At 37.0% G+C, this 25,653-nt stretch overlaps 1 protein-coding gene across 1 annotated transcript; it reads left to right on the top strand.

The window, feature by feature from the left end:
• The first annotated feature begins 11,792 nt into the window (after positions 1-11,792).
• On the top strand, positions 11,793-23,650 carry thbs1b (thrombospondin 1b). Its single transcript, XM_058756202.1, has 23 exons — positions 11,793-12,138; positions 12,240-12,323; positions 13,097-13,656; positions 13,741-13,816; positions 14,228-14,317; positions 14,419-14,528; positions 14,630-14,752; positions 15,315-15,411; positions 16,539-16,712; positions 16,798-16,974; positions 17,059-17,232; positions 17,316-17,443; positions 17,553-17,705; positions 17,797-18,015; positions 18,105-18,212; positions 18,666-18,825; positions 19,376-19,494; positions 20,108-20,342; positions 20,429-20,656; positions 21,096-21,367; positions 21,454-21,551; positions 21,644-21,783; positions 21,868-23,650. Exons 2-23 carry the CDS (start codon positions 12,260-12,262, stop codon positions 21,873-21,875), a joined length of 3,513 nt encoding a protein of 1,170 aa, XP_058612185.1. The 5' UTR covers positions 11,793-12,138; positions 12,240-12,259; the 3' UTR covers positions 21,876-23,650.
• Positions 23,651-25,653: the final 2,003 nt, after the last annotated feature.

Genomic DNA, 25,653 nt, shown 5'->3' with positions numbered 1-25,653 from the left:
GTACCAAAAATATCCAGATGGCTACATTGAAAATCCATTCTTAAACCTAATTTAATCTCATAAATAAATTAAATGATAAAATGTGGCCGGCATTTAATACTACAAATTACCATGTCAAGGAAGTCACTAATGCAAAATGAGATGAAATACAGCAGTGAATACGGACTTATTATTTGTGATGAGCATGATAATGGGTCCTTGGGTACACAGTGTGACTGGAGGCATGAGGACATGGAAAAAAGCCAAGATTATCTGCCTGCTTGGCAAGGTCAGATTACAGGCAACAGAAATAATAGCTTCAGTCAAGAATTACTACAGCTGTAAAAAAAAAAAAAAAAGACTAATTTATTACAGCTTTGTGTTCCTAAATGAGATGCATTCCTCTGATGGGTATCCTAGCAAAGTCAAAGAAATGCTAAAGATGAACACTTCTGAGATGGCACTGAGGGTCCACTTGATACAACCTATTTTTGGCCTCAGCATATTCACTAGTTTTCAAATGGCATGGACCCCCAGAACTAAGATGGTTCTCTTGCTACACTGTAAAAAAAAAAAAAAAAAGTTGAGCGAACTTAAAAAAAATTTTTTTACCAGCTTCAGTAGATTTTTGAGTTTGCTCAACTTATTTTTTGTGGGAGATTCTAAAATTTTTGTTGTATAAACTTACAACGACAAGTTGAGAAAACTCAAAAATCTGCTGAAGCTAATGGCCTTGAAATTTTAAGTTGGCTCAACTTTTTTTTTTACAGTGTAGGAACCACTTTTTCATTAGATTTCTTCCTATTGGAACTGGAAAGGGGGGGGGAATCATAAATGTGTGGAAAATATTATGTTAAAAATATTTACTTTCAATATCTATTATATAGAAACTATGGTTGTCGATAGAATGAAATAATTGTGATTATTAGCCTCATGATTTATTTAAATCATATAAAATTGTAATTTTATATTATTTTATTTTGATTTTTTCCACTGAATTTTTTATTACATTTTCCTTAAACTTTTCTGAAGACCACTGTGAATGTCCTTTCCAGGATTTCTAAAATATTATGTACAATGCCTGCATGCTATTGGTCAAACTGCTTTTTTTAAAGTCATTGCTTTCAGCAAGTATTAAAACAATTGGAAAACAAAGCCAAAACATGGACATTTTAGGCAATTTAGAGATCAGTCAGGACATATCCGGGAAAAGGAGGATATATGGTCACCCTACTAGAACATTCGTTACTAGACAACATTGTGATACACACTGAACCTGCATTTTGTGCTCATTATGCTCTGTACTGTGACTTCAAATAATAGGTTAAGGGTGTTTTCTTTCTGGCATTTCTGAGATATGTAGACGGTCATCTGCTTTATGCGAAGCATTTTGAGAGCAGCAGACATGTTTGTTTTCTGCACAATACATCAATTAAGTGAATGAAAACAAGATCCAGCTGAGTGCACCGCTGAAGAGAGACTCAACGAAGCCTGCCAATGACATCCACTGGGAATGGACTATTAGACTCGCAATGCGTGAATGCATTTATGTGCCACAATGTGATGTATTAGAAAAGGTTCCAAAAAGCTATGACTATGACACCAAAGCAAAAAACATGAAAGAGTGGATTTTTCATAATTCCTAGCACATTTAGTCTCTCCGTGGATATCCTTGAAAATTTTGCATACAATTCTACATTCTGTGAAGACTTCGCATTGTGGCATATGAGTAATTTAGCATTTATAAGACAAACGATTTTCAAAAAAACCACATGTATTCAACAAAACACATACCAAAATCAGGTTTTTAATTATGTTGAACAGATCAGTCTAGAACCGAATGATTCATCTGCTTCAGCTAAACCTCTAATCATATAAAAAAAAAGAGTGCATTGTGGTGATAAACAATCTGTCCTTTTTTCTGTGAGTAAATTACACATCTCATAATCAGAAACAGAATGTTATTGATTAAAAGTATGTGTCACCTGTTTCACATTTCCGGAACACGCATACAAGGTTTGCAAAAGTCATCTATAATGAAATGAAGACTCCACAAGACTTGTAACTAAGTGAAACTTTATATAGCGACTTATCATAGAATATTATAAAAAGATAATTACGTAGAAAATAAATCTGAATTAAAAGAATAAAATGCACAAAAAAGTAATAACTGTTAAAAATCCCAAATGGAGCCACCTTCCACCAATTTAATTCAGAAATATTGTTTAATTTTATTTTTGAACTCGTTGACACCACAGTTAGCTAATGCAGTGAGGAGTAACTTGTGTTTGCCTGACCTGAGTATCGAGGAATGTATGAATGGATGTATGGCCTCCTAAAGAATTCCAAGGGAGTAAATGATCTCAAGAATCATTAACAAGGGTTATAGGAGCAGTGAAAAGGTTTTGGTGGCACTCATTGAGAAATATGCTTTTCTAATGAACTTTAGTATTCTCCATTTGCTGCAGACAAAACCACTGCATCCTTGGTTGCAACTCTATATACAAAAGCTAAACTCAAACATGCTGAGATCAGGCTGGTCTTTCATAGAATACAGATGGTTAGCATGAGAACACAGGGTGCTAAGTTTATTCACTGAGACAAATGCCTATTTTGGATTAAATCTTCAGGAAGACCCCTCATGGACATACACAATGCTCCAGCTGTGCTCTCGCTCTGGAAGGGTGGGACCACTTTTTTCATCAAAATGTCTTTAATAAAGCTGATGAAAGCTTGGCTGCCCCAAGAATCAACATGTTGAAGGATGCATGCCTTGGGGGGAAAAATTGCTATATCCTTGGTGAAGACCTGAATATATTCACCACAACTGTTGTTTTGTCTGTTGTTGTGTAGACGACGCTCATCGTCCAAAAAACAACAGTTTGAGCTAAACCTGTCGTGACAGCACATGTGCTTTAAAAAATGTTTTCTCACGCATTATTTATTACACCCCTTCCCAAAGCTCATCGTTTCCTCACAGACACAGCAGGAAGGATAAAAGAAAAAGATAGTTTGACAGGGGAAAACCGCAAGTGAGACAACACTACTCAGCACGGGGGTGTTATTCTTCAGGATCTTTTATCTTATTCAAACTGGGCAGATGTTCAGAAAGTGAGTCTTATGCACACGTACATATTTCATGTTTAAAATCTGAATTGTAATGTTTTGACAAGAAATCATAATTCATCATGAATTTATTCTACAAGTAGCTACAATAAAATTGACAACCATATTGAATCATTATGTATGCTAAAATCCCATACTCCACGTATATTAGGTATAGAATAATCAAGAGTCTCTACAAAAATTAATTATTTCTGAGTAACAAGGAAAAATTACATGACAAAATGAAGCCTGTATAGTGCATAGAGTCTTTACACATGATCACATGTAGCCATAAAACTGTTTATTGTGTTTTAACTGGTTTTGAGAATAGTGCATGAGAGTAAGGTGAAGTTGTATGTAAACTCCAACATTGTTTAGGTGTTTTATACAAATAACTGGGGTTTTATACAAATAAATTGGATGAAACAACATTACAGAAATCAAATTTATGTGCGAACGCACCTGTTTATATCCAGCGTAAATTTAGCATGAGAAATGTCTCTGTGCACAATTACGTAATGAGAGGTGTCCACCAAAATACATGCGAAATGTGGGAATTTATAGCAGGTTTGTGAAAAGCATCAAAAGAGGACGACGGCACCCAAAAGTAGAGGAATGCACGAAGTTATGCAAATATAAAGTGAAAGCGCTGGTGGCAGCCAATTGCTGTGAGCTTTAGGTAGTGACGTCTGTCATGAGCGTTTTCTACGTCGACTACGTCGTGGGGTAGTCGTGGCCTAATGGTTAGGAAGTCGGGCTTGTAACCTGAAGGTTGGTTCGATTCTTGCACCAGCAGGAATTGAAGGTGGGGATTGTGAATGAACAGCACTCTCTCCACCTACGATACCATGACTAAGGTGCCCTTGAGCAAGGCACCGAACCCCTAATTGCTGTCACCATACTTGACAATACGTCACGACTTAACTTAACTTAACTTAACTTAACTTAAAATCTGCTGATTGTGCTGGAGTTTCTGCTGGATTTATTGCATAAATTATATTGTTTACATATTATCACATTTCATTTATATTTCAGAGGAAATTATTTTGAAGTGTGATAACAAAACTGTTATTTTTACATTACATTATATTATATTATATAATATACAGGACAATGTACAACAGCAACATATGATTATTTGTATAAGAAAACCAAAAAAAATAAAAAAAATAAAAAAATTAATTGTATATCAAATGTCCAGTATCCATTAAAAGCTATATAACAATTTCAGATTACTTTCTTAGTTCCCAGTGTTCTTATCTAATGACCTTGCTGTGGTCTCCAGGATGTCTCTGTTATGTCAGGTATCTCACAATATTAGATCTTCAAGTCACAGTAACCTTTAGCAACAGCATAAATACTCCTATGGTTTGCCAAATGACTTATGTCAACAAGTCTGATAAATAAAACAACTTTTTTCCATTACAATGGAAGTATTGACAGCGCAATGATATCACAAAACAAAGGTCATGCTAATCAAAAGCTGCAGAGTCTAAAAATGCTGTTGATATTATGGTGGAGTAATGCCATATATATATATATATATATATATATATATATATATATATATATATCAGTATTCCCTTTCAAAGCTAAAAGCATAACTATCTACACATTATCAATGACTTGGCTTTAGTAGTTATAGGTTCCTGGAAAAAGTTTGCCATGCTTTATTGCATTACAAGAGGCCATAATGTATCATGTTTCCAAAATTAACTTACTAACATTAAGAAAAATTTCTCATTCATGTCACTAAAATATCCCATTTTACATTACTGCCTTTCCATTTCTTCAAGGATCCCAAATGTCACATCTTTCAGCAACTATATTCAAGCACTGAGAGATACAGTTAAAACGTTCTAAAAAAAATCAATGTAAGCACATTTCTTCAAAGATATAATTACCAGAGGGCATGGATTGTATGGGCTCAGTCATCAAGCGCACAAACATATTTAACAAATTAGCAGCTCTAACTTAGCAACACATCTTGAAAAACAAAAGAATACAGCACAAGTGTGTACCTGAGTAAATTACATCCATGTGTACAATTACCTAGAACAAGGTTGACACCCCTTTACGCCTAGTCTGTGCAAGATTTCTGGCTAATTGCGGTTTTTGTCGATGCGCAGTGGCTGAGCTTTGGGATGTCAAGCACGTCTGGGCCAGTTCTTCCAGAAAACATTTAGCAGGACAGCACAGTTCTGCGTAAGTATGAGCCCAGGGGCAATTACAGAAGTGACGCTAAAGTACCATCCCACTGAGACAACTGGCTTCCAAACTACCACTTTTGAAATGTCCCATCGGCTGAGTGAAACAGGATAAATAAAAGTGATGTTCCGTCTGCTTTGAATGACTCAGCGTGTGTAAATGTCTCCTGGGATATTTTCCTATAGTATGCAACAATGTCAGGAATGTGGGCATGGCAGGTGAACTTCCAATATCCCCAAATATGGGTGGTGCAGTCATGTTTATTATAGTTGGTACTTTGTGACTGGAGTGTTTGTGTATGTGTAGGTGGAATGTTCATTGGTATATCGAGAGGAAACGGCTTAACATTCTTGTTGATTCATGTCAAGAAGTCATCACAAATGTAAATAATTAGTTTTAACAAAAGCACGGTAAAAATAATATGGAGTGAACTAATATTTTAGTAAACCATAGGGTTAAAGGCTTTTAGAAAGCATTGTATGCATCTGGTTTGATGGAGTCAGGTGATCCCATCACTGATGCCGTGTGCCTGGGATCACTGACAACAGCAGCATAATGGTGAAAGCTCTCATGTGGACTCTTACCGCCTGGGTCAACAAGGCCGTGCTTCTTCAGAAAATGCACAGATGTTTCCACGTCTGTGATAAGCAACTAACAGATCAGAATTAATCAGTTTGCCAGAGTGCAATGATGTCAAGTCCATTTTTAAGTTACACGAGGAAAAAGAACGCTCTGACTCAAGACTGAATTTTAACTACATCCTGAGAACAGACCACAACACCACTGAGGTTAATAAATGTCTGGTTATGAAATTACCAAGATGATGCAATTGAATTTTCTTAAAAAATCATTTTTTCTCAACATACAAATGTAGAAATAATGTAAACGTTACAAGGCTGCATTTATTTAATCAAAAAGCCAGTAAAATAAGGTATATTGTGATATATTATTACAATTTAAAAGAACTCTTTTTAATTTTAATTGTTACGACCTATGGCTCCTAAAAGGCTGCAACAAAGAAAGGGACATGCGCGGATATCGAAAATAACTCAAGATTTATTTACAAAATAGAAAAAGAAACGAATACTAATGTTACCGTCAGTAAAATCAGTGATGTAGAGTAAGGTGTATGCATGATATGTAATGTTCTGTGGCCCTGGTGCTAAAATATAGCAAAGAAAAATAAGAGCAACTGAAGCAAATAAAGTAAACTAAAAGAAGGGGCCCACAACAAGTAGTGGAACATGGAATGGCTTCTTTTAAAGGACAGGACGATGGGGAAGCCAGGTGTGCGTGATGAAACCACTTATGCAATCAACCATCTTCCAAATGCAGGGGGACGCACACCCCTCCCCTCAAAAACAGGGGTTCTTTTAGAAATCCCTGTAAGCAAAGAACAAGCAGTTAACAATACACAACATATAAATTGTCCTAAACCTAGGAATGTGTCGAATATCAAGAGAATATGCCTGCAAAAACAACGACCATCGAATGAGTCTTTGGTTTGGACACTGGAGGGAGTTCAAAAAGGTAAATGGATTATGATCCGTATAAACAACAACTGGCTGACTGGAGCTAAAATAAACAGCAAAATGTTGCAAAGCCCAAATGAGCGCCAACGTTTCTTTTTCCACAATCGAATAGTTACGTTGGTAAGAGGTGAATTTCCATGAAACAAAAACTGATGGGATGGATAACCCATGCTGCGTCAGACTGCTGAAGAACAGCTCCAGCGCCAACCTGACTAGCATCCACCAGACAAACTTTACCTTACTTTTCAAAAGATCCGTAAGGGGAGCTACAACAGTAGAAAAATTACGACAAAAGGAGCAATAATAGCCCACTAAACCCAAGAACCTCATCGGTTCTTCTTTGGTGAAAGATACAGGAAAATTTTGAATAGCCTGAATTTTGGCATGTACAGGAGGAACCTCAACATTCCCGACAACTTTCCCAAGGTATATTTTAAAATGTCATTTATTCAATTTCAGACATTACTCCAGTCTTCAGTGTCACATGATCCTTCAGGAATCATTCTAAAATGCTGATTTGGTGTTCAAATATTATAAATTATTATTGGTACTCAATTATTGGTATGGTTTTTATCATTATCAATGTTGAAAACAGTTTTTTTTTTTTTTTTTGCTCATTATTTCAGAAATTGCAATACATTTTTTCAAGATTCTTTCATGAATAGAAAGTTCAAAAGAACAGCATTTATTTGAAATATAATTTTTAGAATGTAACTTTTGATCAGTTTAATTTCATTTTAAGGTTAATTATTTGCAGAAAGACAACATTAATATTGTATTGTGGCATCAGTACCACTTTTGAATATTTTACTCATTTTTAAACCCTATTTAAAAAACAAAAACTTAATTTTTTAACTTTAATTGTATTCTTTAAAATAATGGTGTAAAATCAGAGTTTATGTAAAGTGATTGCTTGCATTTTCCTAGAATTATGAATTTTATACTTAATATTTGCCTGTAAATTGCTTCAAACTATTCTGTGTGAGCATATGCAAATCATAGGTGCCAATCAGGCTACCATGCAATTAACAATGTTGACTGTTATGTCACACAATGTTCCCTACATCGAAGAACCTGATGTCCTGACTGGCCAAATATGGTGTGAATCTTCGGGAGTGGAATGAAGTGGCTTGCTCTAAGGCAACCACTGCAAAATTCAGAACACTGTGTGTTATTTTTTTTACCGCTAACTAGACTCAGGAATGCAAATTACATTGTGCATGGAAACACATTAAAAGGAAGCTGGCACACCGTAACCTTCTGCAAGAAAGATGATGGAACGGACTCGGAAAACAAGTCGCATAATACGGGGACCTGTGGAAACAAATCTCCTTTCATCTGCGAGATCTACTTGGTCAATGGCTCTACTCTGATATTACAGGTAAAGAGTGGATTACTGAAACAGCTGCACAGGTGGTCGCAGTCTGTTCTAATCCTACATCTGAAACGCTCCAGCAGTTTTGTGCTAATTCAAGGCCAATTTAAGGATTAATTATTACATTCAGGCTCAAAACAGTCAAACAAAATAGTCCATGACAAAATATGCAGACCACATCTGCCTCTTTGGTTACTTAATGATCCTGTGTGGCCTGTGACCTCAGATGAACATGCCATTCTGCTGATTTAACACTCTTCAATAAAACTTTTCCTGCATATAACTTGCTGAGAGACATAAACAAGATGCTTAAGTGTCTCTGAATAAACACTCCAGCGCTTGGTTGGTCTCAGAGAGAAAGGTTGTTTTGGTTCAGTATGGAAAAGTATTCCTGTCCATTAGATTTCTTTGAGACAATCTAAGACAGTGGGGCTTAATATAGCTCATCCTGAAAAATAATAAAATCTTTCTGTTAAGTCAATGATTTAGAATGATCTAGCCACAGACTTTAGACATTGGAGATTTCGAGAAGCCTTATATACACTAAAGGTATGAGTAAAAGCACACTCTTTGGTTGCATTAAGTTCATTTTTTCACAACTTTTCTGAATATTTAAAGGTGTGTGTATATATATATATATAGAGAGAGAGAGAGAGAGAGAGAGAATTGCCCAGTCAGCAATGTCTATGTTATTATTTTTTATTTTATTTTTTTGGCCAGTATTTAAAAAAAAAAAACTGAACACTTCCAATTTGTACCTACTTTAAATCTCATAATATATTTGTCATAAAAACTGTATACATTAATACCATTAATATATTAATTAATATATTTTATGTAAATTAAAGTATTATAAATATATACTGAATGTACTGGATAGATTTTAATTAGAGAGAGAGAGAGAGAGAGAGAGAGAGAGATTATTGAACCAATATTAAATTAAAGACTAATTGAGATTACCTTGTTGAGTGTATATATATATATATATATATATATGTATATATGTATATGTATGTGTGTGTGTGTGTGTGTGTGTGTGTGTGTGTGTGCACATACATACACAAAACATGTATTGAGATGATTTTGTTGTTTATTAGTTTATGGGTTTATCTACTTCTATATTCTCAAGTTATTTTTAGAGAAGACAACATGCTTTATGCTTTATATGTACACATAAAACTCTGTCAGAAATAAACCTCTTAAAACCTTCTGTACACTCCTTCCGCCCACTTCACAGAAATTATCCAAATTTTTGTACATGTAAGAGTCCAAACAAGCTTAAATAACCCCCATAGCCCTTTTTGCAAAGAGGCAAAAAAAAAAAAAAAGTTTAGTAAAATGGTGGGTGTGCAAGGTTGTTTTTAAATCTGGAGAACCTGATGAGTAATAACAGGATTGAAATGGCCTGCCCCTCCTACATTTATAGGGCAGTGAGTAAATATCTGCTCAGTCAGATGGATCATATCTTACTCACTTATCTCCTGGACTTGTGCATGCCATGACAGCTCAGACATCCGCTACACATCTGATGCATATTGCTTACAAGAAAACTTTAAAAGAAACCAGAAAATATGCTTAAACTTTGAAAATGTGGAAGATTCTCTCTTTATTTATGATGTTTTACACCAAATGTAAGCAGCTGTCAAGTTCCACAGAAGCTCTTAACTTCAAGAAGTTGTGTGCGTCATTGAGCAAAAGCATGGTTTCCATGACAGAGGTTTGGAAGCCGTTTAGAGTAATGTCGCAGACGCTCAGACTGACAGTATCTCTTGAGAGTGGGTGCCATATTTCTGAGCACAATAGGCCTGCATTGCCACGGGGCAGAGAGAGTAAACACAAAGCAGTGATGGCTGGTGTATAACCTCTTGTATCATCAGTTACATCTGTCCAGAGAGCTCTCTGAGGTGAGCTTTATCACACTGACCCTCCAAACAATACAGCTACCACCCTCTGACGTCTCCCAGGACCAGTCAGATTAAACTTCAGCTGAATCCCACAGCTGCTCACAAATGAGACATTCATCACTGTGAAAAGCAAAAATGGACATTCACTTGAAGAAGTGTCTTCATTGCCGTTATGTTTCACTGAAAAATCAACATCCACCAAGGTGGGCGTCAGGTGTAAGCAACTGAAGTCTGCATACTTCCTCTCACAAATCCTTGAATCGTACAAATAGACTGTTTTGAGTAGAAACAGGAAATGGTTGGCTGATCCTCTTTTAATCATCTTAACTCGGCTGGTCAAAGATGCAAACCTTAAAGGGACGGTTCACCCAAAAATGAAAATTCTGTCATCATTTACTCACCCTCCACTTGTTCCAAACCTCTGCTTTCCTTTCTTCTGTTGAGCACAAAAGAAGATATTTTGAAGAATGTTGTGTAACCAAACAGTTGACGGTAGCCATTGACTTCCATAGTGTGGAAAAAATAGTACAGAAGTCAATGGCTACCAATGGTTACCAGCATTCGTCAGAATATCTTCTTTCATCCTCAACAGAAAAAAAAAAAGAATAAAAAAACAACTTGAATTTTCATTTTTGAAAACAAACAAACAAACAAACAAAAGCAAACAGTTCCATATGGCCAAAGACTACAAAATACTAAAGAGACTTTGATATGGCTCACCTTTAAAATATTTATTCAAATTTTTTAAACTTCAGTATGGATAGATTTTCATACATTTTTACATACAATTTTTATACTGATAGATACACACAGAATTTCATGCTGATTTCAAACATTTAAAATGTTTAAAATCAATTCATTAAATATTCATTTGTACAACTTATATCTTCCAAACATTCAAATTCTTGAAACATTTTTGGGTTAACAAGTAAACATGATAAAACTGAAAAATTCATTCAGACAAGAAGAGTCAACTACAGATGTGGATTTGAACGGAAACAATGACCTTACATTTTAATGCTGGGGCAAGTTGTCAGAAGTGTTTTAAATTTGAGAAATTTTAGCAACATTTTCAATATTAGTTTGTCAAATAGTAGTTTAATAGTTCTAATGTTAGCCTATTTTTTTTATTTTGTGAATTGTATTGTTATCGTTTCAGTGTTTTAGCTTTAAAAAGTCTCTTAATGGTGACCTACCACAAATAATAAGATAAAATTCCCCGCTATTAACTGATTTTATACATTTAAGCTGCTTTAAAGTAGCCAATAAGCAACTTTAGAAATCAACAGAAAACAGAAATCAACATTAGAAATCATTTAGGGACCCAGGTGTTCAAATAACCACAGAACGGCCTCTAGCGGAGAGACGTGTTACTGCAGCACTTCCACGAGCATCCTATAAGATGCTGCGCATGGCACCGAGCACTCAAATAAAGCTTACTTACTCGTTACAAGAAACACATGATCTAAAATAAAGTAGCCACTTGAACGTAAAAACGTTTTAGTCATTCATTATGGACAGATTCAAATAAAATATGTACACAAGGAACGGTAGGGTAGAGACTTTGGTGACAAGAAATAACTAGAATTATTGAATGACAAAACAAGCAGCAGTACGTGGATACAAAAATAATCAGAACCGCGGCAAATAAAAAGGTACTAAACGGAAGCAGCGGTCGGGAAAATCAAAAGTATGTTTATGGAATGTGTTCGTTGGAATGTGGTGCGTTTTTCCCCTCGTGTGTAACTCACACAAACGCTCTGTGAGGTAACGCAAGCTCGTCCCTTTTTCCTTCCAGCATCTGATTGGAGGAGACGCGCGCTCAGGAATGTCATGAAACTATTTAAATAGCACTTTGTTCTCTTTGGTAATAGTTAAGATTGGCCACTGTAACTACAGCAAAGAAACACCGAATGCTCTTGACCGCGGTTAAAGAGAGAAATCATTTCTTTATTTTGAAACGACCTTTGATTGACGCATCTTAGGAATTATATCACTTTACCCTGGATTTGCTGCTGTTTTCAACACTTGGAAGGTGCGTTTTTTCTTATATTTTAATAATTGATTGTTCAGACCTGTTAAGGTTAAGTTTTGCTGATTTTTCAATAATTTTTTATTGTTTGTGATTTCTGATAGGTAAAAGAATAAGTGATACAATGAAGTCAACTGCAATCTTTTTGCTACTGATGCTTTGGAGCTGCGAGAGCGCGAGAGTCGCAGGTGAGCAATGATACAAAGGAACGAACTAATCTGTAACTGATGGCGTTTAGCGTTTTTGAGCGAATGCTGTTGTGGTTTAAAGTATAACTAGCTGTTAAATATTATAGGAACGAATGACAGTCAATTGGTTATTATAGTCATAAGTAGCACGGGTATAGGCTATTTGTAGCAATAGCCAACAATACATTGTATGGGTCGAAATGATCGATTTTTCTTTTACGCCAAAAATCATTAGGATATTAAGTAAAGATCATATTCCATGAGGATATTTTGTACCGTAAATATATCAAAACTTAATTTTTGATTAGTAATAGTTTATGCATTGCTAAGAACTTCATTTGGACAACTTTAAAGGCGATTTTCTCAATATTTAGATTTTTTGCACCCTCAGATTACAGATATTTAAACAGTTGTATCTCGGCCAAATATTGTCCTATCCTAACAAACCATACATCAATGGAAAGCTTATTTATTCAGATTTCAGATGATATATAAATCTCAATTTCCAAAAATGTACCCTTTATGACGTTTTGTGGTCCAGGGTTACATTTATAAAAAAAAAAAATACAAAATAAATAAATAATTTAAGTTTAATTTTATCAACAGAATATAGAGACCAGCACAGCTACCGTATGAGTGGTCAAAAAAAATTGACCGCTGAACTGACCAATCAGAATCAAGTACTCTAGTGAGAGCAGTTTAATAAATCAAAACTGTCCGTTAATATCAAGTATATTATAACGGGATTTCTTTAACTTCTGAATTCCTGGTAGAAAGTCGAGACGACAACAGCGTTTACGATCTGTTTGAGCTCGTCCAAGTGCCAAGGAAAAACCACGGGGTGACTCTGGTGAAAGGCGACGATCCGTACAGCCCCGCCTACAAGATCCTGAACCCCGACCTGATTCCCCCGGTTCCCGAGAGCGCCTTCAGGGACCTGATCGATTCCATCCACGCGGAGAGGGGATTTCTGCTTCTGCTCAACTTCAAGCAGTTCAAACACACGAGAGGAAGCCTTCTGACCGTGGAGAAGAAAGATGGCTCCGGACCCGTCTTCGAAATCATTTCCAACGGGAAAGCCAATACTCTGGACATTGTTTTTTCCACTGAAAACAAGCAACAGGTCGTGTCCATCGAGGAAGCGGATTTGGCAGTGGGACATTGGAAAAACATCACGCTTTTCGTGCAGGAGGACAGGGTTCAGTTCTATGTGGGATGCGAGGAGGTGAATACAGCGGAGCTCGATGCTTCTATCCAGAGTATCCTCACTCAGGAGACCCCAGGGGTGGCGAGCCTGAGGATCGGCAAGGGCGCAGTCAAGGACAGGTTCATGGTGAGTGGACGGTTCGCTGTCTATGAAGCCTGTTGCATGCCAAATACAGTAAGGAGTATTAATCATTTGTGGATTTTTTTTTAGGGGGTGTTGCAAAACGTGCGCTTTGTGTTTGGTACCACACTGGAGGCAATTCTGAGGAATAAAGGATGCCAAAACTGTAAGTGTACTGCAGAACACATGCATTAGAAAACTGCTTCTTGCATCTTGATTATGCCACACTGACTTTGATTTGGTGGACAAATTTATTTAAAAAAATATATATAAATAAATAAATAAAATAATAATAATAATAAAAAATAATTAAAAAAAAAAAATATATATATATATATATATATATATATATATATATATATATTTAAAAATGGATTTTATTTTGTATTGTATTTAAAAAAAAAAAAAAAAGAGTATCACTCTCTCATTTCTGTGCCAGTGAATGAACAATAGCATTATAAGATGAATACTCTTAAGCTGTATTCACTGTCATGAGCCTTTTTTTTTTATCAACTTTTCCATTAGCTCAATTTTTATAATGAACTTTAAGCCATCTGAATGCCCTTTCCTCTTGCAGCAATTATGACTGATATCATCACCCTTGACAATCCCATAAATGGATCCAGACCTGCAATCAGGACTGATTACACTGGCCACAAAACAAAAGGTAATCCTTTCTTTTCAGTAATCCATACAAATAAAATATACGTAAATTGAGAATCCAAATGCAGTTTTAACCATTGCAAACTTTATATTTCTCCTATGTAGATCTGCAGATGATTTGTGGCTTTTCATGTGAGGACCTGGCTGCCATGTTCAAGGAACTGAAAGGTCTTGGTGTGGTGGTGCAAGAGCTGTCCAATGAACTCCGAAAAGTGGTGAGCAAAAAGTTGGTGCATATGAATATGCTGTGTACTGTACTGTAGATTAACACACTCCATCCACATAATCAAACCTCAATTTTTGTTCTGTTTTCTAGATGGATGAGAACATGCTCATAAGTCGCATGGGCATTCATGCTGGTGTCTGTCTTCACAATGGAATTGTGCACAAAAACAAGGAGGAATGGACAGTAGACGACTGCACAGAGTGCACTTGCCAGGTAAGAACCCAATAACCTGCAGACATGTATCTGTTAGACTCTGAGAGCTGCCTGCTCTGTCATTAAGCCACTAATTTGTGTGTTAGCGAGACGGGAGCCATGTCATGTAGGTGCTATGATACACAGTACTGGTCTTAGTCTTGTCCATTGTGGCAGACTTAAGCCAGGTGTATCCATTTCCCTTAACCTCCTAGCCTGTAATTAAAAGTGTGAAATGGAGGTAGCTAAAGAGAATACAGTCAACTAAAGTAAGCCTTATAAACTAAATATACATGCCTTTAGACTATTCTCTCTGAAGTGCCACGTTATATCAATACTGAGGAATACGTGCATGCATAATTACACAGACTTGTATACGACCAGACTTATATACGACCTTATATTATCCACATTCAAGCTTAAGTTTAAGATGACTTGAATGGAAATTGTAATGTTGAGTGTGGTGTTGCAATAGAGCAAAAAGCTATGGGTTTTTATTTCAAATGCACCAGTCATGGCATATCCTGTAACAAACAATTAATGAGTAACAAATGATTAATGAGAGTCATTATGTTAACTGCAGAACTCTGCAACGGTGTGCCGCAAGATTTCATGCCCCTTAATCCCATGCGCAAACGCCACAGTGCCTGATGGGGAGTGCTGCCCTCGATGTGGAACCCGTAAGTGCAACTGAACTACTGTATAACAAAGTTTAGAATCATTAGAGTTAGAGACTTTAGAGTCATTGCAATCATTTTTTAGAATATAATTCATATAGTTGTTTATATATTAAATCAATTTACAAAAGATTTCTATTTCAAATAAATACGGTGCTTTGTATTCCTCAAATGATTTTGAAAATCATCAACATTGATTGCACCAAATCAGTATATTAGAATGATTTCTAAAAAAAATCATGTGACACTAGCTATGTGTACATGCACAATTTTTGGTTCAGTCAGACTGAATTTATTCCGATTGATGAGTCTGAATGTAGTGTTTACATGAATGCTAAATAAAGTGATCGGGTGAAGACTAGAGTATTGGATAATGAAAATTCAATGTTGCCATCATTGAAATACATTAAAAAAGCACTTTTTAACAGTATTTCATAATATTATTATTTTTACTGTATTTTAATCAAATAAATGCAGCCTTGGTGAGCTTAAGAGACTCATTCACGGACTAAAAGTAAATGTACAAGCGAGAAAAAAAAACTTTCTTGTCAACTTGAAAGTACTTTATTGTTAACCAGGCAACATTTTCACTTTTAAAAGCTTTCTATTGAAAGCACAGTTGCTACCCAAACATCCTCAGTCATTCCTGTGTCACACAATAGACTTCAACTGAAGTTTAACTAATGAAAGAAACACTAGAGCTTTGTGCATCACTGAATCACTAAATGGCCATAATTGTCTGAATTAGTTAAAGAGAGGTGGAAAATTGGTGCTGTTTGGCGGAGACTCAAAAAAGAAACAGCAGGCTCCTCACGTCTTGAGGGCTCGCCGTGCATAGCAAGGATTTCAATTAATATCAGCCTCATATGTTTGAACTTATGGCATAATCAGGGGTGTTTGCAAATACCATGTCCACATTTGGAGAAAGGTATCCCTGTGCGTTAAATACACTGACATTTCCCCAGCATTCCAACCGCTTGGTTCATGCCAGGGTTCCCTGGAGTGCTCTGTCTCGAGCTGCCCAGGCTAAATTGAGTCCATTAAGGCCCAGTATTAAAAGCTTTTCTCCATTTTGCTGCTTTAGAAAGAAGGAATAGCTCTGCTATTGTCTCGTTTTGCTCTCTCGACAGCGAGCGACTCCGCCGAGGATGGCTGGTCCCCCTGGTCTGAATGGACCCATTGTTCTGTGTCCTGTGGAAGGGGCACTCAGCAGCGCGGCCGCTCCTGCGACCGCATCAATAACAACTGCGAGGGCACGTCGGTGCAGACAAGAGACTGCTACCTTCAGGAGTGTGACAAGCGCTGTGAGTGGTTCCCAGTGGCCAAAAGTGTATATGGTTTTTCCTCACAATTGAGGGGAAAAGTAATAACCTGCATTGTTTTTAACAGTTAAGCAGGATGGCAGCTGGAGTCACTGGTCACCCTGGTCTTCTTGCTCGGTCACCTGTGGTGCTGGCGTTATCACGCGCATCCGTCTCTGCAACTCCCCAACACCTCAAATGGAAGGCAAAGATTGCCAGGGTGAAGGTCGGCAAACTGAGAGGTGTGAGAAATCACCATGTCCGAGTAAGTGAACACCCTATGCAGTATGTCCATTTTTTGTTTATTAAAAAGTGCAACTGTCCAATTTTTTGTTGTGTATTTTTTCAGTCAACGGTGGCTGGGGCCCATGGTCACCTTGGGATACTTGCTCTGCCACCTGTGGCGGTGGAGTTCAAAACCGTAAACGTCTTTGCAATAATCCAGTACCCATGTATGGCGGCAAAGACTGTGTGGGAGATGCAAAGGCCAGCCAGATTTGCAACAAACAAGCCTGTCCAATTGGTGAGTTCTAGTGTCACTCAAACCTTTAGATGATACTAGTCTGTGTTTCCAAGATAAATCATACTTATTTTCATTTTTCACAGATGGATGCCTTTCAAGTCCATGCTTTGAAGGAGCCCAGTGTACAAGCTTACCAGATGGCTCTTGGAAATGTGGAAAATGCCCCACAGGATACACTGGCAATGGAATCAGCTGCAAGGATATCAATGAGGTGCAGTACACTGCTTTTTAGGGATGCACTGATATTAAAATCCTGGCTGATACTGAATGCAGTGGGCAGCAAAAATCTCATTCCGATTGTTTTTTTCTCTTCGTTACAGTGTACGGAGGTCCCTGATGCCTGCTTTGAATTTAATGGAGTCCACAGGTGTGAGAACACAGTGCCAGGCTACAACTGCCTGCCTTGCCCCTCACGCTACAATGGCCCACAGCCGTTTGGTCGAGGAGTGGAGGACGCTGCTTCCAAGAAACAGGTAAATGAGAAAACTCCGAAAGATTATGGATTACCGATGTTGCATTTGCTCATGAACTAATGTGAGCTGACTGATTCATGTTTTCCTGAAGGTGTGCACGCCTCGTAATCCTTGCCTCGATGGAAGCCACGATTGCAATAAGAACGCTCGCTGCAACTACCTGGGCCATTTCTCAGACCCTATGTACCGCTGTGAGTGCAAACCTGGCTTTGCTGGAAATGGGCACATCTGTGGAGAGGACACTGATCTTGATGGCTGGCCTAATGCTGATCTTGTGTGTGTTGAGAACGCAACCTATCACTGCAAGAAGGTTGGCATATATTGGCTTTATTTGTTATAAAAATACAAATCATTGTGGCTATTATTTATATTCATATACTACTACTCTTTTTGTTTAAGGACAACTGCCCCAATCTTCCCAACTCTGGGCAAGAGGACTATGACAAGGATGGAGTTGGTGATGCTTGTGATAATGATGATGACGACGATGGCATTCCTGATGACAGGGTAAAATATAGTTACATTTCTGTCTATACAGTATATTCCACGGTTGCTCATTCCAGTCAAGTGACTTTTTGTACATTTCGCAGCACCGTGTATGAATGAAGAAAGAGAAGCCGCCTAAATTTTACATAGCTTACAGGCTGAGGTGTGGAAAAAAGTGCTGTGTAAAGTAAATTCAGTTTCTCTTGGAGACAAACCTCAAATTCCACCAAAGAAGTACCTTTCTGAAAGAACTGCAGTGTATCTTGCTAATCCAATATTATCCTTGGTCCAGTTCCTAAAATAAGGCTCGCTTTTATCGTTGCGCTCCTCTAAATAGACCTACACAGCTGCAGCCAAATTACAAGCCTAACATCTAAAAGTAATAACCTTCGTGTGAGCGGGTCTTGTGGAGAATCACTTGACTGTTATTTGACATATGTTTCTCCATCTGAACTGCGGTCTTTTTTAAAATAGGACAACTGCCCACTCATCTTCAACCCAAGACAGTACGACTACGATCGCGATGACGTGGGAGACCGCTGCGATAACTGTCCATACAACAGCAACCCAGACCAGACCGACACTGACAACAATGGTGAAGGTGATGCCTGTGCTGTGGACATTGATGGAGATGGTACGAAACAGCTCTATTTCTTTATCCATACATGGACATTCCTTGATAAACCTGCCAAGAAAACATTCATATTTCACTCCATAATCAATCATTTTATTTTGCATAAAGAAGTATATTTTACAAAACCAATTCTCAGTACCGTAATACTTTTAACACTCATTATTTTAATTCATAATTTGAAGGCAGTACAAAAACCACTATACAAAAATTCTACCATTTAAATAATATATAATTTTCTTCACATTACAGTAATGAGAATATAATACAAATCTTTTTTGGCATTAAGGTAATGAAAAAATATTTTTGTATAATAAAAATATTAATATTAAACATAAAGTCATAATAATGTCAGTGTAAAAAATCTTCAGCAAAATATTATTAATTTCTTTCTCTTTTTCTTTTTCATTTTCATTCCTTTGTTTATTCTTTATTTCAATTGTGCACTAAATTATGACCTGGATATTTTCTTGACAGGTTTCGTGAGAATCACTCTGACTTTTTCCAGTGTGTTTTCAATCAATCTTCACCATTATTTCATTCTATTTGACAGGTATTTTGAATGAGAATGACAACTGCCCATATCTGTACAATGTCGACCAGAAAGACACCGATTTCGATGGAGTTGGTGACCAGTGTGACAACTGCCCTCTGGAACACAACCCAGACCAGGTATGTATATGTGAGACTTAAACGAGTAAGTGAATGCTGCAGGTGTTTCAAACCATTATATAATCCACGGAGATCTATGAGCTGTTCAGTTCAGCTCCAGAGCCACTGCAAAAAAAATACCCAGAGGGTAGTCGCAGTCTTTACTAAGCTATGTATGGGAGGAGTAAATCCTCTTCTCCTTGAATCCAGAGCCACACAATAAAGCAGTAGGAGGCTTTTCAGGGACACTCACTAGTGTTCAATTAACCCAAAGGATATGCAGAGGTAAAGAATGGTTATTAGTGAGGAGCGAGAGATTTGCTGGTGGGTTTATGCATGCCCTGTCGGCACTCAATCCCTGCGGATCACACCTGTGCCATGGTTAACTGAAGAGAAGGAATGCACCCCTCCTTTCCTCATTAGACGCTGAAATGCAACTGTGGTAGTGCCAAGCTTCAGGAACATGAGATTGCTTTCTGAAAAAGACTACACAGATAGGCCAACTAAGACAGAAGTTTGTGCCTTTTAGATAAAGACCCATTCTGGTGGGAATATTTTAATTAAGAAAGCCACAGAGCTTTAAAGACACTCTGAGACTTCGGTATTTAAAGATTCTACACTTTCACTCCAACAGGTCGACTCCGATTCTGACCGCGTCGGAGACAAATGTGACAGCAACCAGGATATCGATGAGGACGGTCATCAAAACAACCTGGACAACTGCCCGTACATCCCCAATGCTAACCAGGCTGATCACGACAAGGATGGTAAAGGAGATGCTTGCGACTACGATGATGATAATGACGGCATCCCTGATGAAAAAGACAACTGCAGATTGGTTCCCAATAAAGATCAACTGGATTCTGATGGTCAGTTTGACATCTGAATATTCATAACTATTGCACTCATTAATGTAAAGATTTATACTTAATGGTTAAACTTCTTCCATTTGTAGGCGACGGACGTGGTGATGCCTGTAAAGATGACTTTGACCAAGACAATGTCCTGGATATCTATGATGTCTGTCCTGAGAACTTTGACATCAGTGAAACAGACTTCCGCAAATTCCAGATGGTTCCTCTGGATCCCAAGGGCACTTCTCAGATCGACCCCAACTGGGTGGTTCGTCACCAAGGAAAAGAACTGGTTCAGACAGTCAACTGTGACCCTGGCATAGCTGTTGGTAAGTTCAGTATTTAAAAAAAACAACAAAAAAAAACCAGAGAATTAAATTACACCTAAGCAAGAATAAATATAAATAACTTTCACACATGTAAAAATAATAGGCGGTGTGTAAAATATCAATTAATATTATAAATTAAGAAAATCCTACATAGTACCTTATCTTGGAGAAACAGACAATATTTAATACAACGTCTTGGTCATTATTCATGAACGAAAAATAAAATATAAATTAATATAACTAGGAAAAACTAAAACTATACCAAAACATTTTCTAAATTAAAACCAAATTAAAATAAAAAATTTTCCACGATTTCTTTTTTTAATTATTTTTTATTTTTATTTTTTAAAGCTAATCGAAAGGAAAACATGTATAGCCAATCAATTTAAAATACATATAATTACATAAATTCTGACTTTTTTTTCGAATTTCTTTAAAGGTTTTGATGAGTTCAATTCAGTTGACTTCAGTGGAACTTTCTTCATCAACACGGAGAGGGATGATGACTATGCCGGCTTTGTTTTCGGGTACCAGTCCAGCTCTCGCTTCTACGTGGTTATGTGGAAGCAGATCACACAGACCTACTGGTCCAGCTCACCTACCAAGGCACAGGGTTACTCAGGGCTGTCAATCAAAGTGGTTAACTCCACCACAGGGCCAGGCGAGCATCTGAGGAACGCCCTGTGGCACACCGGAGACACTCCAGGACAGGTACGTTTCACCATTTTCGCTGTGATAAAATCAGGCTTGAAACCCTTCATATGAATGCCAACATTTCTGTACATGATCCATTTTAGGTGCGCACACTGTGGCACGACCCAAAGAATGTGGGATGGAAGGACTTCACTGCTTACAGATGGCATTTGACTCATAGACCAAGAACTGGACACATAAGGTATTCCTAAAAAGATCATTAAAACTCTGGAATTCTGGAAAAAACACTTATTTGTATGTATTTTATTAATCATATTTATATATATTTTTCAGAGTGGTCATGTATGAAGGCAAAAAGATCATGGCAGATTCTGGAAGAATTTATGACAAAACATATGCAGGCGGAAGACTAGGTCTCTTTGTTTTCTCACAAGAGATGGTGTACTTCTCAGACCTCAAATATGAATGCAGAGGTGAGTGTCAACACATCGCTTAGACATCCAAATAAAAGTTTGTTTTTCAGTATTAACACTTCCTGTCTTTCTGTTACCTTTCAGATGCGTAATTGCACAGGCAGGAAGTTCATCAAAGAATGCACCTTTCCATATAAATATGTATTCCAGGCAAAGTCCAGGGACAGATTTGACGCTACTTTTTCTGCTGCCGCTCACACACTGGTGGAGTGAGAAAGCAGGTAGTCAATTTCATGTAACTGTCACTGGTTGGGATAGAAACCAAGTGGCTTCTGATTCAGAATCTGGACTCCTCCACCATTAGCAGGTAGAGCAGAAGAAAAGTCTCCCTCGCTTTGCTTAATTGGGAAGACTGCGATCTCTCTCTGAAAAACCTCATTCGGCTCTGTGTGGGAAGAGCTCCCAACAGACAGCTATGCACTTCAAAACCTTTACTCTCTCTCATGTGTTTTCATGCTCTCTTCTTGAAAAGCTGTCCAAATTATGGCTCCATTAGAGAGCGCAGCCCTTTTAAAAAAAGATTGCTTTTATAATATTCAGTATTTTATCAAAACTTTAAACTGTTTTCTTGACTAGAAACAAAGCGTTGTGAATGTTTAAGATATCGAAGCAACAACAAATGGTTTAAAAACATTGTTTAAGTAAAAGAATACTATTTTTGTATTGCAAGCAGGTGATTTTAGAGGACAAATCTGTCATTTATTGATTTTTATCTAAATTTTTGTTTGTCTATCTAAAGTTTCGCTTAGCAAAGTCACATCTTAAGTATCACGAACATCCATTAAGGCCTGGCGGGAGATAACTTATGGTTTAGCGGGCATAGTTTTCTCAGGGCTAGATGGTTAAACCATTTTAACATATTAATTAGAAATGGCAAAATTAAAGGTTGTATGAAGAGGAATTAGACAGACCAAGGTTTAAAGACTCGCCACATCTGGATACTAGATTACCAAGTACTCTAGTGTGAGGTTTTATTTGAGATGCTAATTTCTTAGGGAAAGATGATTCTTTTAGACTTTTTCTATATATATTTATGTAGCACTTACAAAACACTTTTTGAGTTTGGCAAGACTGTGCTGTGATTTTGCTTCAAAAAGCACAAGCGAGGGAATTTCTAAAGACTGCCCTCACTAAAACAACTTTTTCAACATTTAAAAGTAAAATAAACTCTCTTAACCAACGTTCTGTCTAAAACTACTCATCCAAACCTTTCCGGTCAAGAATCGTTCATCCGTCACTTCCAGAGGAGATGATCTTCTGACCTGTTTGCCTTTTCTGTAGAGAGAGAGAGATAAAGGAAAACTTTAATGTACAAATATTACCTCATTGCTGTTTTGTAATTTGATCAAGCAAAAGCTTTTAAGTACTTTTTCCTTTGCTTCAAGAACACAAATTGGTTGCTTTATTGCTACTGTAGCACAAGTTGTAAATAGTATATAGAACAAACAGCCAGCCCAACATCCCAATGGAAAACAGAGTAAAACACACATTTTTTTTAAGGAATACATTTGCCAGTGCTTCAAATGTCCAGTACTTTTTTAAGTTGATAAATTATTGCTTTATTGTTGTCTCTGTATGTAAGACTGTTTCATTTGTGTGTGTAGATAAATGCTATTTAAATAATTTATCATGGAGTGCCACCTGAGAAAGAGGCATTTCCATCTGTATAAACAGTTTGCACACTGACGTGAGGATGTTCTGTTCTTCATTGTTTGTATCTTTGTGTTGTTATTTTTGTACAATTAGTGATGCTTGACTGTAAACATTTTTACTTAGCTACACAATGCAAAATGCTATTTTTACTTATAGTGATTATTTTGGTACATACTTCAGAATAATAAACAGATGATAGACGTTGTAAAACCGATGTTTATTGGCTTTGGCTGCTTTTTATTACTGCATGTTTGTCTCATGAGATTTTTTGTTGTGCAACAGCATGTCTAAACGACTGAAAATTTCTGTGCGTGGCACGAAAAGGTCAAAGCAATTATAAAACAAAAGTTCATAAAGGACATCTTAGGCCCCAACATGTGCTTGAAAGCAAACAGCAACATAGCATAAATGCCTTAAAAAGACACTAAAAATAGATATGGTAGACCAAGGTCAATGTTAGTTCCCAGTTAAAGGCTGAGACAAGTCCACTTTCTTCTTCTAAAGACAGGCATGCGTGTCTTCGGTAGAAGTGTGGAATTTTGCAGCAGCGCCTCTCCTCAGGCTTAATCTTCTAATTCCTCACTCGCCTGTGGGGAAAGCGTGAACCTCCCTGACCCACAGTGTGGCATTCTGGGTTTACTCAACCCAGATCTGGGTGATTTAGTGCTCGTCTGACAGGTGTGGGTCTGTAAACACATTCATATCATGTTGGCCAGGGATCAGAGAAGATATCAGGGTTACTGTGGAGATCCAGAGACAATCTGGGCACAAGACTGCAAAGTTGGCCTTTGTATTAGTTGTCCAAATTTCCAACAGACAAAAACCGTAAGAAGGACCTCAACATGATATATGTCATGGAGATGATCTGCTTACTGAAGGTTTAAGTCCACTTCTAAGTCTTTTTGGTCGTGTTCCATAACTTTCATGGTGTTCTTGGTGGTCAGGCCTCCCATTCATATTTATGGCTTAAATATACGTGCAGTAAAAATGACATTGTTGCTATATGAATAGAAGCTGTAAATTCAAAATGTCTGAGGTACCGTCTGGTTATATATAAATCTTGAGGTTGTTTTTCGGGCAGTAAAAACAGTAATACTGCAGGCTGAGGTTTTAGCTCCAACTTTTGAATTGTTTTTAAATTTAGTGAGTGTGCTGAGTTTTTTTATATAACAATTGAGACTTGGGGAGTAATTTAGCTGGGCAACTATAACAGTTTGACAACAAAATTATGTTGTTGTTTTTTTTGTGTGTGTTGTCATATATATTCCCAATGTAATGTAATGTATTCCTCTAATGGCAAAAGTGAATTTTTAGCAGCCATTTCTACAGTCTCACTCACATGATCCATTAGAAATCTTTCTAATATAAGGATTTGATGCTCAAGAAACATTTCTTGTTATTATCAATGTTGAACATTTTTGAAATATTTTGTAAGGTATCTTTAATGTCATAAAATATATGAAAATATATCAACTTAATATAATGAATGATTGATTAGTAAATGACTACAGAGCAGAATTAGCATTGACATTGATGTCATGATTTAAAATCATCATGTGAACGTGAAATTTATTATGTGACACCTAGTCTGAAGGTGTCAGAAAGCTACAGCTATTGTGGCTTTATTGTAGTAATTTGGAGCTGTACATTCTCACATTTGTAATGTCAGTCTTTGTTATTCCATTTGACCAATATGAAAGCACTGTGTATACAGTGCTCCCATATGTTTATTTAGAGTGTACAATAGCATAAAATGTTGTTTTCCATGATGAATCAAGGTGAATGTCTACAGTAAACTGTCTGTGGCGAAAAAGGAAGCCGGAGACTAATAATTTACTATTCATTAAGGCACTGGCACAAGATGAGAGACCATGCGGGAAGTTGAAAGGAAGTTGCTCTAGCTTTTAATTTCCTGCAGTGAGCTCCTGCTAACTCATGGTTAAAACGGATCCTGTAATTCATGCAGCTCCCACCACTGTACTGTATCAGACGGCAAACAAACAGATCAAATCACCAGGCAAAGCTGCTATACATGTGGAAATAAAACAGCACATATGATGAATGATGACTTCCATGCTTATTTTTGAAAGTGAATGTTGTAGGAAAAAGTATATGAACCCTTGGATTTACATTACATTATGTATAAGCTGCTGATAAAATTGTATCTATTCTTCAAGTATAAAGACAAATACAGTCTTTAAACAACTAATATACACA

This window comes from Onychostoma macrolepis, chromosome 20 (assembly GCF_012432095.1).
Source record: "Onychostoma macrolepis isolate SWU-2019 chromosome 20, ASM1243209v1, whole genome shotgun sequence".
Classification (NCBI taxonomy): domain Eukaryota; kingdom Metazoa; phylum Chordata; class Actinopteri; order Cypriniformes; family Cyprinidae; genus Onychostoma; species Onychostoma macrolepis.
Note: the sequence above shows the minus strand (reverse complement) of the source record. Positions and strands in the feature narration are given on the sequence as shown.